The sequence below is a fragment of the Scatophagus argus genome, chromosome 4 (genome assembly GCF_020382885.2).
Source record: "Scatophagus argus isolate fScaArg1 chromosome 4, fScaArg1.pri, whole genome shotgun sequence".
In the NCBI taxonomy this organism is placed as follows: Eukaryota; Metazoa; Chordata; class Actinopteri; family Scatophagidae; genus Scatophagus; species Scatophagus argus.
This window is the reverse complement of record NC_058496.1, coordinates 3,514,343-3,530,256: the sequence shown is the minus strand read 5'-3', so window position 1 is coordinate 3,530,256 and position 15,914 is coordinate 3,514,343. Positions and strand designations below refer to the sequence as shown.

Below are 15,914 nucleotides of genomic sequence, written 5' to 3'. Positions count from 1 at the left end.
GTGCCTGGATGTCCTGCTATGTCAAGTCTTGAGCCGCCCCTTCAGATTCATTCCTTCTCTTCATCTGTTGCCTCGTCTATTTAAATGACAGGGGCTCACTCATGACATGTCCCTTCATCTTCTCTAGGAGGGAGACACATGGATGGATGGATACATGCCTACTGTAGAATACTGCGAGCTGCAACTTAACAGGAGGTGTGTGGGCGAGTCTGCCCATCTCCACTTTTAGAAACAGCATTATTTGCTTGTTCTGGGGCAGATATGACTGGTTTCCTTGCAGCGAGGCACATGTGACCATTCCTCCACAAACAATAAAAAAGGCGGATATCTCAGCTAGCAGACTGGCGGCTCTTCCTGCTCTTTAGCACGAATTCCGCTGTTATTGTGCGACTCTTCTGACCTGCAGGTCACTCTGAGTCTTGTCCATGCCGGAGTCGGTTCAGTTTCTGAGGGGGGATGTTTATCCCAACTTGTGCATTTTACAGTACAGAACTAATGCTGTTAAGTCAAGCCTCAGTCTTGATAAGCCACTCTAGAATAATTCATGGTGAAGCTCTTTCTACATATTCAGAATCTGTTATTTTTCCTATTATTCAAAAGATTTTTAGAGTTAGTAGACAGCTGTTTAAAAGCTGTATGTTTATAAGAGCTAGCATGTACAAGCTAGTATGCACATCTACAGGCAGAAACATGAATGCAAGAGTAAAGATATCAGTCCACATGGCAGCCACCTGTGTACAATCAGACAGCAGATACACAGTCTGAAATTTACTTCACAGACAACCATTTATTTGATATTTAGATACAATATGTAGACTTAATTGCACACACAAAAAAGATCTACAGAAAGAAAAGGCACAAAATGTCATACATTCACTACCATGTCCCCTGAATTTCAAAAGCTGATCAGAAATGGTTAAAAGCAATCAGTTCGGACAGTAAACAGCTGGAGATTCCATCAATTAAGATAAGACTGTACAGTTTTGAATACATCTTCTCTCCCATTATCATCGTACTGAAAGATGGTAAACCACTGATTTAGGATTTTCTCGTCAACAAACGGGTCCTCTATTGAACAGACATCAGCAATCATGAAGACAGACTTGGAAATATTAATTATACAGGATTGTTTTATACGTTTTTGCTATTTGAGATAAGAGCGTACAATCTTAGTACAGTACAGCATTAAAGACCAACTGGCTGTCTCATATACTGCGATAAAACAGAAGAGGCTCCATTACAACCACTCCCCATCACGCTGAAACTGTATTACCGTGTTGCCCACAGAAAAGGATACAGTATGGTGAAAGGCAGCCTGCTGGTTGGGCAACTGATGAGTAACAATATCAAAAACATCTTTGCATTGTACTCTTCACCTGAGAAGATTATGCTAGGAAAAATGTCTGGAATGCTGCCTTGAATTTTCCTAGATTACCTCTGCTGAACTCAAGTAAACACATCAGAAATTCATACTTTGGAAAAGCCAAAAACCCATTACTGAAACAAACAGTTTAGAGAAAATAAAAACATTAGCATTTTTGAACTCATAGCATTTCATTATGTTGAAGTCTTGAAAGGAAAAAACAGATCTCTAAAAACAAACTGCCAAATTTCTGTTGCACAATTTAAGACACGACGCGGCAGACAAATGCAAAACACCTGTAAAGGATGAAATGAGGAAACATTGTACAATGCACGTATGTAACACTATTGAGTAACACTGTAGGCCTGTACCCCATGATTCTGCAGCCTAAGGCCAGAAAGTGCACTATGGAGTTGAAATGTCATTAACGGCATATCCATCAAAAGGCCGATCTGAAGCAAGGATGGAAATCTGTAGCCCTTTGCAGGAACAACAATGTACAGGTTGTGCAACTTGCACATTTTTTTTTGCTTGCTGAAGGAATTGCACTTTCTCAGGCGCTGTAACAATAACATAAAGCGAATCGCACGTAAAGAAAAAAAACAAAATCAACTGTACTCATAAAGCTCTGTCTGCCATCATTCACTCCTAACAAGTAGCGGCTAAAGGCTAGTGCTAACAGTTAGGAGTCAGGAAAACTGCAGTCAGAAACAAGGGAGGTAGCTTGGGCAATAGCTGGCAGCAGAGATACGATTGGTCTAACAGGTCCAACGGTCCGGGGATTAAGGCAAGCAGCGAGTGGTGCTGGTGTTGACTGGGTGCTGGTAAGGCTCTTACTGAATCTGTAAACACACCCAGAATGATGCAGAAGAGGCCTTTTGGAAACAGTCTACCTCAGAGAACCAGTGAGAGTGAGACAGGCCTCTGGGGTGGGCTGCGTGAGGTGCGGCGAGCGGTGCGGTGCAGCTTGGCTTGTGACAGGGGCTGGAGGGGTGTAGCACCATCTGTGGCTGTTTTTCAGTGCAGTTTTTCTCTGGGGACATCTGTTAGGGAGGTGAATGCTGCGTTGTATGTTAAGTGTGAATGTCTTCAAAACAGGGAGTGAGGGAGGGGGAGGGAAAAAAAAAACAAAACAACAACTCCAAAGTAACATCCTTTAACTGATCAAGCTTGCATGGATTTGCCCAGCTTGAGCTTTTAAAGAGATCAGTCACTGCAAAGGCATCCACACCTGTGAATGCGTGAGAATGATTTCATGTTTATCCTCATGTGCGCAACGTATATGTGGCACATGCATTTGTGTGCGAGTTTCTTATTAAATCTGTGCGAGAGTGAGAGTGAATACCTGTATGGGCATGATTGTCAGTGCTAATAAGATGCAGTGCTTTGGGTAAAGTGGGGTGATGAGGGGAGGATTACAATGGGCCAAGGCGCCAACGCTGTTAGTAATCTCTTAATGGAGGGCTGTGGCAGGAAGGAACATGAGTATGACAAACAGACAGACTCATGCTGGGGAATGCAAACCACAGAGCCACAGTGTGTACAGTTAAAACCCAAGGAGGAGGCAAAGAGAGGTCAGACAGGGCATCTCGATAGGAATGTTTTGGAGATAACGTTAACAGAAAAGGAAAATCTAAATTATACAGAAGACATGTTCACTCCAACACCTGCCACTGTGAAATATGATGTAAAACAGATCTCTACTGCAAGTAGCTCCTCTTCATATCTCTCCAGAAGTTCAGGTAAAAAGTGGCAGCAAAGGAGCCTTCTTAGCAGTCTCCAACGCTGCTGTCATCGTGGGTGTTTAAAATCCTTTGCCTTTTCATGCATCTGCAGCACTGGTTCCCCGTAATTTACCCTGTTTGCGAAGCTGTGGGGAGAAAAGGAAAATAAACACCACATTAGAGTTGTGTGAGCTGAGCAGGTGAGAGCAGGTCTAGTGGACTTGCATTCAGTGGATCCCATCAATAATAGTTCATCATGTATGACTCACTCTTTGCATCATAAAAATCCAATTTTTATTTTTATTTCATTTTTGAAGTCTTCAGCCTTTCCTTAAAAATCTGCTCCAAGAGTCCTCATCAATCGTCTTGTTTGTCTACCAGGTAGATAAAAGCATCACTTTCAGATTCTCCCACCTTGAGGCTAATGGCTTTAGAAAGTCAATTAGTGTTAGAATCTGATAGCCGAACACCTTAATGGAACAGTTCAAACTAACAGTGGCTCTAAACAGAGGAATAGACAGATCAGATGAAACGGCACGAGGATTCACCCTCCCAGCAGCCCCCATCCTGCCTCCCTTTTTTCTCAATCACAGCACAGACTTCTTCTCAACTGTGGAATTCCATTTGTATGTTAATAAGGGAAAAGGAGCCATCTTGAAGACCCCCACCCCCTTTTTCTTGCCCTTTCTCTCATGCCTCCCTCTTCTACACCAACAGCACCCGACCAGTATACAAAAAAAAAAAAACAAAAAAAAAAGTGTAGTGGATCTGTACTCGCCAAGACCCTGAAAGGCAGTGTCTGTATGTCGGTTTTGGTCATCATCAGGCTGTGTTGTCCCATACAGTCTGACGGCGACCCTGCTGAACCTTGAGCCCAGAGTTTCAGGCCTCGTCTTTCACCTCACCACAGCCCTCTTTGATGGCCACCCGCCTGTTTATTTACTCCAAGGGAAAATGGGAAACACATGCTGAATTGGGCGAGATGTGGAGGGGAGGGGGGTGAGGCTGGTGGTTAAGCACAAAATGCTGTATGTTGGTAGCAAGCCAGGAATGTATGAGTCTGGCCCACTTTGGCCAGTCCAGCCCGGATTCCTCCTTTTTTCTCCTTGTACGGCCAAGAGCTCCCAGACTGACATTTAGAGAAGTTCCAAGAGCAAACCAGTAAGATTTCACAGAGAATGTGATTCACAGAAATTAAAGCCTGTGACTGTTTTTCGTCTCTGCCTGGTATTCCTCTGTGGGGAGGTTCTGGACTGCAGGTACTAGTCTTGAGCAGGCCTTCTGTGTATGTTTTTAACTGCTGGCCACCTCTTAAGAAATAGCATGTGTGATTCTGAGAAAAGTTTGCCCAGATGTCTGGCTATATCCAGAAAACAATGCAAGTGTGTACACGTACACAACATGCACTCGTGCAAACCATGGAGGGAAGTTTCACTGGGTCAGGGAGACCGAGCACATGCGTCATATTTCTCTGAAATCTGGTGTTATTCATTAGTTACTTCAGACCGAGCAAAGAAGGTGCATGTAAAAGAATATACACACAAACATGCACAATTAAGACACAGTGAACCAAAAGCCCTTTGAAGACACCAAGCAGCGTGAAAGCAGCCTAGACATGCAGCATCACAGAAACCCCACAGGAAGCAGAGAATGCACCTAAAGAGCTTGACCTCGGCCAGTGAGAACTTACACAGCAACACCGAGACCTACACCTGGCCTGCCTACTCGTCTCCAGCTTTTGTACCTCGCACAGAGCCATTCTTACGCATCTAGACGAAAAGAAATAGGATTAGGCCTGTTGGGGCAGTCAAGTGTAGGAAAACATGGAACAGTTAAAAAAAAAAAAAAAGAGTTTGTTTCTTTGCACCCCAAAATTTATTCTACACAGTGTTACTATACACAAAACTATACTGTTCTACATAGTGTTGGTCAAAGCCACACTGCAAAATGGCACCGCAGAAAAAAAAAAAACATGCTAAACTGATAGATTAGAGTCTGGAAAACTAGTGAGCCGGTGGGGTTCATCTGAAAATTAGACCATATCAATGCCCTTCTGTTTCAATTCAATATCTGAATTAAGTCCAAATATTTTTGAAAGCAAACGGCTGTTTGTCTTAGATCTGCTAGATCCAGAGGACTTAAATTCACTTATACAGTAACAAAAAGGTAAACAACTTCTACTACATCATCTTCTTGTTATATGATGCCAGCTTTCTCTTTTTCTATTCAACTTAACTAATATCTAGTTACCTAAAGACAACAGCTTCACCAGGTGTACCATGGTTCACCATGGTGAACCGCTATGGTGGTGGTATAGTGGTTCATCTGAATCTCAGGCAAGTATTAGGTCTCCAACCTCAAGAGTCTGCTGATCGCTGACTGATATGTACATCAAATGCATGAGGTATGGTTTTAATCATGGGTAGTTTTACACATAAACTCACCTCTTCCAGCTCCTTCTGTGTCTCTGCCTCCATCTGCCGGATATCATCCATAGTCAGGTCTACCCACTTATCAATCATACAGAAGAGCTGGCGGTGGAAGTTAGTGAAGATCCTCTTCTCTTGCTGAGGAAGACAGTGGGAGTCTTTGTTAGGGCTGAGTGATGTGGTGGAAATCAACAGTACAATAGAAATTAGACTGTAAATTATAATTATTTTCAGTATAGATTAATCTGCAGACTGAATGATGGGTGAAAAATTGTGGAAAAATCCTAATAATTTCCCACAGCCCAAAATGACATCTTCAAAATGCTTCTTTTGTCCAACCAACAGTCCAGAACCTAAACTCATTTACCGTCATAAATGACAAAGAAAAGCAGCAAATCTTTATAATTCAGAAAAATGTGTTTACTGATCAGATTTTAAAATAGTTGGCAACCCATTCTCTTTGGACCGACGGATCAATGCAACTTTAATATTAGAGTATTTCTTTAAAAAAGTATATTTATAAAAACATAAAATTACACAATAATCAGACTAATGTTTACTGCATTGAACCATTTTCCACTGGCATTAATCTCTGTGACAAAATTTGCTGATTTATCATCCAGTGCTGCTGGATGATAAATCAATCTGCATATTGGAACTCAAAGCCTGAAGACAACTGACAGACTGAAGTTTAACTGTGTGGACATGTCACTCTAACCTCATGGATGAAGTTCTCCACTTTGGTCTGCAGGCCCCACCACTTGAACTTGACTGTGACCAGTTTGTAGGCACACATCCTTGGGCAGTCAGTCTTGTTAACCAGTTCTTTCTATTAGAACAGCAGCAAAAGAATGGCAAGACTTACAACCCATCACTTTTTAAATTCACAGTATCAGAATAAATAACGCAGAGAAAACTTGACAGAAACTTTCCAAGGAGAGAATAATCATAAAAACAGCAGAAGGCTGAGAGAATATTATTTTACACTAATCTCAGCTGTATTCAAAGCTAAAAATCATTAATACATAATACTTTGGGTATGGAGCTTGCTGAAATAATTATCAATATGAAGATGTGCTGTGCACAGATAAAAGTGCCCTAATCTACAACACACTTTCTAAATCCATCCGCTGCTTGCACTCTGCCTCCCTCTGAAGAAGAGAAGAAAAAGGACGAGGAGGAAGAGGAGGGGTTGGGGCAGAGCAAAGTGGATAAACTCCAGATGAAGGGACCATTTCTTTGCCTCCGCCCTGACAGCGACACCGTTCCCAACAGGCATGCCTTTGTGGCCACAGAAGACAGATAAAACGGCGCTCGTGAAGCGATAAGGGCGTCGCGGTGCAAAGCTGGTTACATTATTAACACCTAGGACCCGCTCGCCCCCAGAACACACACACTCTCCCTCCGAGAACACCTGTTTAATTAATCACTTCATTCTGGCTCGGAATTCCAAGAGAAAATGCCACAGACCCGCCTCAATCACCCTCATCCCACTGCCGTTTGATGCCACGATCATGGAGGAGAGCGAGAGAGGGGAAATGAGAAACATTTCTAAATTTGCAGTGGGTTTAGAAAAGTTGTCATCGCTAAAGGAGAACTTCACATGAAACGGATTCTACATCAAAACACTTACGGTGACATTTCTTCTCTCCCTCTCTGTGCCCCACTCAAAGGAGCAGAAGTTTTCAGAAATACAAAGGGTACCGATATGCAAGCATGTGTGCATGCAGAGATAGACAAGAGTTTTATTGCTGTGAGAAGCTGGCAGAAATTGTGCCTCTGTTGTCAAATAACTACTTTTTTTTCACCTTTTCAAAAACAGTCTTTTTCCATGTCCACAGCGGACGGGAAAGTGATCTAATTAAAAACACAAAATAAAAAGTTGTGCTTCTTTATTCATACTTTTTAAAGCTGTTTGGCTGCCTTTGTTCTCTGAAAATTCTTGAAGCAGAGGAAAGTTTCCCAGGGTGAACTTTGAGGGCTCCACAGCAGAACAGAATTCCTCAGTGCTCTGACAGTGAGCAGGACCCGTTTGTGAGGCTGCAGGGTAGGCGGCAGGGTTTAGAAGGGAAAGCAACCAAAACTCCTGACAAGTTCCTCCGCGTGGATGAGATACGTCTTATTGACGTATTAGTTTCTATCTGAAGTACATCGGTCTTTATATAGAATTGCTACTATTCAAATTTAGAATCGATGCCCATTCAGTCATTTTCCGGTTCAGTCTTCATCTGCTGTCGCACACCGAGTCTGGCAGAAGCAGCTCAGAGCAGAACCTTCATCCAACCCTGTGACAAGAAATTTCTATTACCTCCAATTAGAGCTGAGAAGGAGGTGATTTGTCTTCATCAAACTGCAGCCTTACAGTTCAGAGACCCCACTGCAGCCTTCCTCCAGCCCTGTGTTCTCCAGTACAAAGAGCTATTCTGATTATTGTAGGCAATAGTGCTGTTTAAAAAAATTTAAAAAAAGATTGATCTAAATTCAGTTAAAATATAAAACCACTAAACTGATCATTTAAAGTTAAATACAGTTGTGATATCTTAGTTTCAAGTCTGCAGCCTTGGGTCTGCATCAATACACCTGCAACATCTTTGCACATGTGCCTGTTTCTGCTCACATGCTGTCAAGCTGCAAATGGATAAATGTGTGAAAAGTACTTTTCAAGCCCTGCCACAAATTCTGTACTGGACTGAGATCAGGTCTCCGACTTTGCAAATACAGGACATCAACATGCGTTTCCAGAGCAGCTTTGCCTTTATTTTTTTGGTTGTTGTCTTGCTGGTAAATAAATCTCCTCCTAAGCTGCAGTTCTCTTGCCAGCTGTTGCTGCCAGCTCTCTCCACCTACACCTGAAATTAAACCCATTTAAGCTCTTACTCTGGACCAGACCAGCAAAACCGGAAACCTAGCCATCCTTGACTGCAGTCTTTTTTCAACCTCTCATCTTCATAAGCTTTCCAAAGGCTGCTGCAGAGGAGCATCTTCACTGCATAATGGTCACTTCACTGCACAACCAAGTGCCACACGAAAACTCTAGTCTCAGAAAACTGAACACCAAACAGTGTCTGAGAATCCCCCAAGCTCACCAAAATTTAACACATTCTGGTTTCACCAGTGCCTTTTATTTTGTCATGAGTTTCTCCAACAGCGTCTCCTTTTCCAGCCACTCAGTCCTGTTTCCAGCTTCTTCAGAGTGGGCACGGGCCTCGTTTTATTATAACTGATCTTACTTTATTTGGTGCCTTGGAAATATTCTTCACAGAATTATATGAAATCTTGAGCAATTAAAGCAGGAAAATATGTGAAACTACAGCTGTCAAACTGGACCTTATGTGAATGACAATGACAAGATATGTACCTCCTTCCAATAGTCTGGGACGCAGGATCAAACATAGATTGAATTTTAGTTTAGTCTGCTATGACATTAATATGTGTGACATTTGTGTGTGAATGGGGTATATCTAATTTCTATGGCTCAGAAGAACATTACCTTCCAGGTGGGCCCAAGCGGTCCTCTGCCAGTCTTAGTTGACTTGAACTTGGCAGGGTCCTCATCAGGCTTGTAGTCCTATAGTGAGAACAATTTATCTAATTAATACACAGTAAATCACATTTAGCTGACAAAGTGTTCAACAAACTGAGGTAATATGAATCAGTTTACATGTTTACACACACTACGCAATGAAATAAGCAATGAAGTTACCAAATAATGTAAAAGACGTCGATGTTATTTTCTCAAACAAAGGAATAAACAAAAGTTTCATTTCATTATGGTGTTCAGTAGTTTAAAGAATTGGTGGCGTCTTTGCCCTGCACTCCTGTTCCCCAAGCGAGCTCTAAACTAAGCAGCACAGCAGTCACTGCCACTGAAAGGCCAAAGAGTAGCGCACTCATTCTCCAAAACCCGCCACCCCCTGGAGTTAATGTCACGCCTCAAGACCAGAACACAACTCAACCTTAAGTGGCACGCAGATAAAAGACCATCTATGGGGCGTTAATGCCACCAGCAACATCTGTTTAATTAGGGTGACACCGGTGCCAGCTCATGTAAGCGAAAGTCCCTGCATCTACCTGCTCGTGCATGTGTGTGTGCGTGCGTGGCAAACACGGCTTCTCTTACTGTGACAACACTGCACACAAAGAAGAATAGCAATAGCGTATGCTGATCACATGACAAGCACGACAAAGTTAGCTTCATAAAACAAGCAAGTGAAATAGAAAGAGAAATAAATGAAATGGCTTTCAAATTATCGGCAGCTCAAGGGCCCAGCAATTTTAAATAAATCATGATGTGCCTGCAGCTATAAGCTACTTTTCAGGGCTATCGGCCAACAGGAGGGTGCCAAATGTGTGGAAAGAGATAGAAACACCTACACACACACACACACACACACACAATAATTTGGCTGTTTTAATGCTGAGAGCTCCGTCACTGTAACAATACACTGTGCTGCACTAATGAGGTCTGTGAATCGATATACCGTGGTAGACGAAGAGGACCTACTGCTCAACTAAAAGAGTGTGTGTTATAGTACGAGTGTGTTTGTGTCGTGTGTGTGTGAGAGTATATTTGTCTAGTTCCGGCATATGAAGCACTGCGAGCCTTAATTACACTAACAAACTCATCTGTGTTGGCGGTTCGCCTCAGGCCCTGCAGCCATGCCTGAGGCTGAGGGCTGATAGGGTCCTCAGACACAACACACTCCTCCAGCAAGGCAAACACCTCCGCCTCGTTAACCAACCACAGCAAACAAACACACACACACTCCAATTCCTCTCAAATAGCCCCACATACACATGCACACACATAGAGCCACAGTGAAATGAGGCAATGTGATGTGAAATAACAGCAATAATGTGCAACATCTTCAAATAAGATTTCAGAGATTCCAAATGGAGTATTAAAAACACATATTTTGACATTATCGACACCGTGTTAGGATTCTCTAATGGTGTGTATGATGTGATTTATTCAAACATAGTGAATGATTAAACGATTCTACTCTGTAACAGTCTCTTATGACTTCCTGCCAGTGCGGCCGCCCAGAAAGGTGAACATCTTACATACAGTTTATACAGTCATACAGTTTACTACAGTACACGTCCAGCCTCGGATGCACTAATTCAACTAGAACAATTAGATGAGACACAAGAAGTGCCACAATTCAGCCAGTTGATCTGCAGCATTCAATTATTAAAATTATTTTTAAATTGGCTCTGGTTTCAACTCAGATGTAACTGAATGCTCATCTGTTATAAACATGCAAGTTTAATTGTGACAATATTGTGTTTATAAGTAATTCTGTGCCCATTTATCAAAACTCCAGATTTTCTTATTGTCCCAGCTGTACTTTTGATCCGCACCTGCTGAAATTAACCGACACCACTGAACTGAAGAAGTTCCTGTGTCTGTAAAGAAATACATTTTTTTTTAAAATATGCTGAACACTAAAAAGGGACAATTACTGCTTGTCAACAAAGAATCGTGATATTGATTTGAACATGAGGAGGAATGGGATTGGCAGGCAGCTCAGTAATGATCCAGCTTGTCCACACGAAGGCGCCAAACTTGTATTGCACTGGAAACAAGTTTCTACTTACTGCAGCAGACACTTGACTCCTGTCTGCGATGTCGATGGGCACCACAGATACATTCTTCCATGCGGAGCCGTCTAGTTTGTGCACCTGAACAAGTAAACAAACAACAACAAAAAATGTCAGAAGAACATGCAAACTCAAATCTGATGTTCAAAGTGGATATTTGCTTGCTAAGATGCCGAGGTCCTCACATTTTCTTGTGTTCCAAGGTCCGGTTTGTGCCACGTCTCAATAGTGATGAAGAAATCGTCTTTCATGTACTCATTCTAAAACAAGGAGTCATGACAAGATGTAACAGAATGAAGGCACAGACGGTGTATTGAGCATTTTGATACAAATAAAATAAATACATCTAAACAAAATCTATTTGATCTACATACCGTAACAACTGGATCAAGGTCAGGCATGAGGAGGAAAAATAAAACAGAAGTGATTACCAAGAGAAAATACAGGCCACGATGAAAGTGTGTTTAACCATGAACCAAAGGGTTTCAGCATAAAGCAATGATATACTGATATGGAAAGGGAGACTCACCGGTTTTGCAGTAGGGGTAGGCATTCCAGGCTTTTTCATGGAATATAAAGGCATTTTCAGGGGCTAGCACCCTTAAAAATCCTGGGACTTTACTGTAAGAAACAGAGGGAGGTGGAGAAAGCGACAGAAAACATACTCCCTCAGTTATCAGAAGTGCTAGAGAAAAAAAGGCAACACTGCCACTGTCTGGCAGCACAGTGCTATTACGCTGTAAGAAAGTAATTATGGGATCAAATAATAATGAAAAAGGTTTTTTAAAAAATACCTCTTTATGTGGTAGATCTTGTGTGTATATTGTCCTTTCTCGCCATCTTTTTCATATGGCTCATTCCTCAGTACCTGAATGCCGTCACCTCCACCCGTCTCATTTTTACTTGCTTCAGCCACTGAGAACAGCTGTCCCACTTGATACTGTAACGCCAACATTGACACAAAAAGTCACTCACTGTATACCCAGAAAATAAACTAAAGCCATCTAAACTAATTCACTGATGCTCAGTGAATATTAAATTAAATATAACCTGAAATAGAAAGCAGCTGCAGGGTTTGGTGATGTCTACCAAAACAGTGAAACACTGCAGTGGATGAGGATAATGCTGTCAAGTGTGGGTGGGAGGGAGTTTTCTTATGGGCTTCTTCTAGAAATGTACTATAATTTTTTTTTTTAAAATATACTTTATAAAGAATAAGAACCATCTGTTTAAGACAGGTGTAACACTTTACAACATGTTTGTTAGGTGTAGTAGTAGCAAGGTGTAGCTAGGAGACATTTTATAATGAAAATAAACCCACACTTCATTTTTGCTCCTTCTGGCTGATCCTCCTTAAAATACATTTTCAGTTCCAAGGTGCGAAATATTTTGTTAAATTACTCCCATCAGTGTTTTGCAAACCTTTTAGGCTTATGACGCCTTAAAATGAAGCAATGTCTAACTCAGGGCGACAGTCTTACTGAAGACACGAAGTGTGAGCAGTTCAGCCAAAAAACATTTTCTTCTTTTTCAGACTGAAGGGTTTTTTTTAGAGGTCAAAGTATGACAAAAAAAAAATAAAGCAATTTGTGTGACAAAAACATTTTTCCTTCTTCTTTTAAACATCTTGTGAACCCTCAGATTTATCTTGAGACCTCCTGTAGGCTCCCAAACCTCTGGCTGGGATCCACTGTTTTATTACAGCTTTGTCTCAAATGTTTATGTTGTTAATGATTACAGAGACATGCCAGTTAACACGTCACGTGCCAATATAAACTGATGTGTTACTGTCCAATAATAACAATGGTAATAGTAATACTACACCAATAGGCTTAGGTCTGACCTGTCGTGTGGGGTCAGAAGTCTTGTTTTTAAATCATGTTGTCGTCTTTCCAAATCAGACCAAAAGAAGAAGAGCAGCCACAATGTGGACAGTTTATTTTTCATATTCAACTTAAGTGCTCTTAGTAGTGTTAATTTCCAAAAGACAACATTAATTTTTCAATTATTTGGAATGAGCTTTAAAATGCGACACTGATGTCCAAGAGATTCCTTCAATGTATAAGGCAGCAGGGTGATGACATAAACCTTCATAAACAAATCCTGCTCTAGGAAAACAATCACAAGAATTAAAAGTGTCTCTTTTAAAACCGTGCTGACTTTTAACCAGGAGCCAAACACTAGAAATGATAAGATAGCGCTGCATTCATTATTCATTGTCTCTTTGTGAGGATAATGCAGTTAATCTGAAGAAAGGTGCATTTAAGAGATCTGTCGTTTTAAACCCAAATAAGGGATCCAGGTTGTACTGCACGAGAGACTAACAGAAATAATTAATTGGAAGTGCAAGTGTAAAAAGGACTGTCAGGACTGTGGTAGAACTGAAACAAACACGAAATTATGAATGAACTGGCTCATTCACGGTTCGGTATTTAAAAAGGCACCTGATGACCAGTTTTAAGGCTGCAGAAGGAATATAAGAAGAAAAGGCAAACATTTCTGCACTTAACAGCACAGAAATGTTTGCTATTAATAATAGCAGATGGCTCCTGTCACTACACTTGAGCTTAGTTTGTTAGTTATTAATACAGGAAGACATACATGTAAACCCAAGAAATAAGGCAGAACCCAGACTCTCTAAAATGAAAATAAAAATACAGCCATTTCAATACGATATATTTTAATATATAGAAGAATAGGAAGCAGAACTAAACACTTACCTCCTCGACGCTACAGGGTAAAACCACACGGCTGCAAAAGAGAGAGGAGTGTGGTGTTACATTCACACAACAGTTTTTCTGAGGACACTAAACACACCACATGCAAAACAATTTTACTTTAAGGTGAACAACAAGCTTACAACATTACCCCCACTCAAACGAAGATGAAGAAACACGTAGTTTAATTCAGTTTACTCAGTTTGGACTATGGTTCTTAAGGTATAAAACATTCAGAGCTGCACTTAAACCTCAGTGCTGAGGAACGGGAAGCCGGTCGTGACCACTCTTCCTGAAGAAAAAACTATGAGTGCCGAGTCTGACACACTGCTGACTCAAGCAAGACGGCAGGAACAAATCACTAGACCAAACTGGACTAGGGAGAGCTGATTAAAGCGGAGACTGGATATCAAAAGATGAGGAAAACTCTGACGATAAAGAGGCGTGAGGGAAAGAGGAGCGAAGTAAGCAATGAGTCATTTGGGGCCAAAAATATGGCTTAAAAACAACAAACGTGCTGCACATACCAGTGACAGAAGGCACAGCTGTTTGGAGAAGAAAAAGGGAAACAATACTATCCGACTATTAACAGATGCACTACCAAACAACTTCTTATCTCGTTTGTCAGAGTGGTGTCACCACCTTAGCAGGTGAAACTGGACACAAGTCCCATATTAAAATGGGAGCATGTGAATGCACTACACTGACGAAAGAAAAACCGAAAACGCGCGTCCTTAAATCTGCCGATGCAGAAGGCACAAAACTGTCGAAAGTTTTAAAAAGAAAAGCTAACATTAGCTTGACGTGTTTCTGTGAGCAGCATTCTAAGTTTAAGGCTACTGCTGTTATCTGCCATATTTTCTCAAGTAACATGAGCTGTAACGTCAACAGGAGCGTCTTGTGAACTTCATGAATCGGACAACTGACAGCTAGCTAGCTTTTAACCAACATCAACTCTACCAGCAAGCTAGTTAGTTAGTTAGTTTGGTCTGGCACGAGAGAACAGCCGGTAAATTCGCTTACTAGCCGGCAAAGTTAACATTAACATCGCTAGGTGAGTTCGCATTCATCTTATACCGTTAGGTTAGCTAACGTTAGCAAACCGTGAGCTAATTCAGAGCTCAAGTTGGTTGTAGAGCTTAAAAGCACAAATGCCGCGACTCTTGTCTTTTAAATACACCAAACAGCCGGTAGACGGGATTGTTTAGCTGCCAGCCAACTACTTAACGTGACGATTTAAATACCAGCAGCTGTCACACCGTACTGTACCGTGCCGTGCCGCTGTTAAAGCTTGTAGGCCAGGGCAGCACTTGGGCAATCCCACCCCTTTCCTCGTGTGTCTGACACACGCCGACACAGGATGAAAAGTTCTCATCAGTGTCCAACCACCGAAAAACTGCTCTGCTTAACCGAATCCGTTATTAAACGAGCAAGCTGTGTTTATTCTTCCAAAAAACAGAAGACTTCAGACAGAAACGTCGCACTTACTACTCCTTGATGAGGACCATGGCAGCTTGTTCCTCTCGGTAGTAGTGTTACTGCCCAGCGACGGTTGATTGCTGCTGACGTCTTGAGCTGCTGAGAGCGGCGCCCGGTCCCTCCCCTTGAGCGCTCATTTGCAGGAGGAGGCACGGCCGGACCCACAAATTAGTTTTAACCAGTAACATTTCTTTCTGGTGGCTTTTAACCCGCTCTGTTGCACAGGTGCTCTTATACAACAGCACGGCTTACATCAATAACTGTACCACACCAGCTGCTTCATTTCACATTAATTTACAAAAATCCCTTTCACGATGAAGAATTTGCATGTGGTTTTGTTAAAACCTGTACGCCATGAGTCCATTTCCTAACCATAAAGATGAGGTGTCCTTAAGTGTTTAGCATTGGGTGCATCTATTGTGTATCATGTACTTTAGATCTCTAAGTTGTGGATTTATTCATTTATTATTTTATTTTTTTGCCGTCACCCCTTAAAACGAAGCCTAGCTGTGGCCTACTGCAGTGTTTTTCAAAGTGGGGTCTGAGGATCCTCTGGAGTCGTTGAGGAGGTGCCAGGGAGTCACCAGCAAAATGGAGA

General features: G+C 41.7%; 1 protein-coding gene across 2 annotated transcripts; it reads right to left on the bottom strand.

Annotated features, from left to right (window-relative positions):
* Window positions 1–767: 767 nt before the first annotated feature.
* Window positions 768–15,507, bottom strand: LOC124058075 (phosphatidylinositol transfer protein beta isoform-like). Of its 2 annotated transcripts, XM_046386937.1 has the most exons (12): window positions 15,326–15,505; window positions 13,841–13,871; window positions 11,915–12,060; window positions 11,650–11,741; window positions 11,495–11,502; window positions 11,306–11,380; window positions 11,118–11,201; window positions 9,007–9,084; window positions 6,235–6,345; window positions 5,532–5,654; window positions 4,778–4,856; window positions 768–3,233 (listed from the first exon to the last, which is right to left on the bottom strand). In XM_046386937.1, the coding sequence occupies exons 1-11, from the start codon at window positions 15,343–15,345 to the stop codon at window positions 4,809–4,811; spliced, it is 816 nt and encodes a 271-aa protein (XP_046242893.1). In that variant the 5' UTR covers window positions 15,346–15,505; the 3' UTR covers window positions 768–3,233; window positions 4,778–4,808. The 2 variants fall into 2 exon arrangements, with proteins under 2 accessions (XP_046242893.1, XP_046242894.1); XM_046386938.1 differs by lacking the exon at window positions 4,778–4,856 and having other exon boundaries at window positions 15,326–15,507.
* Window positions 15,508–15,914: the final 407 nt, after the last annotated feature.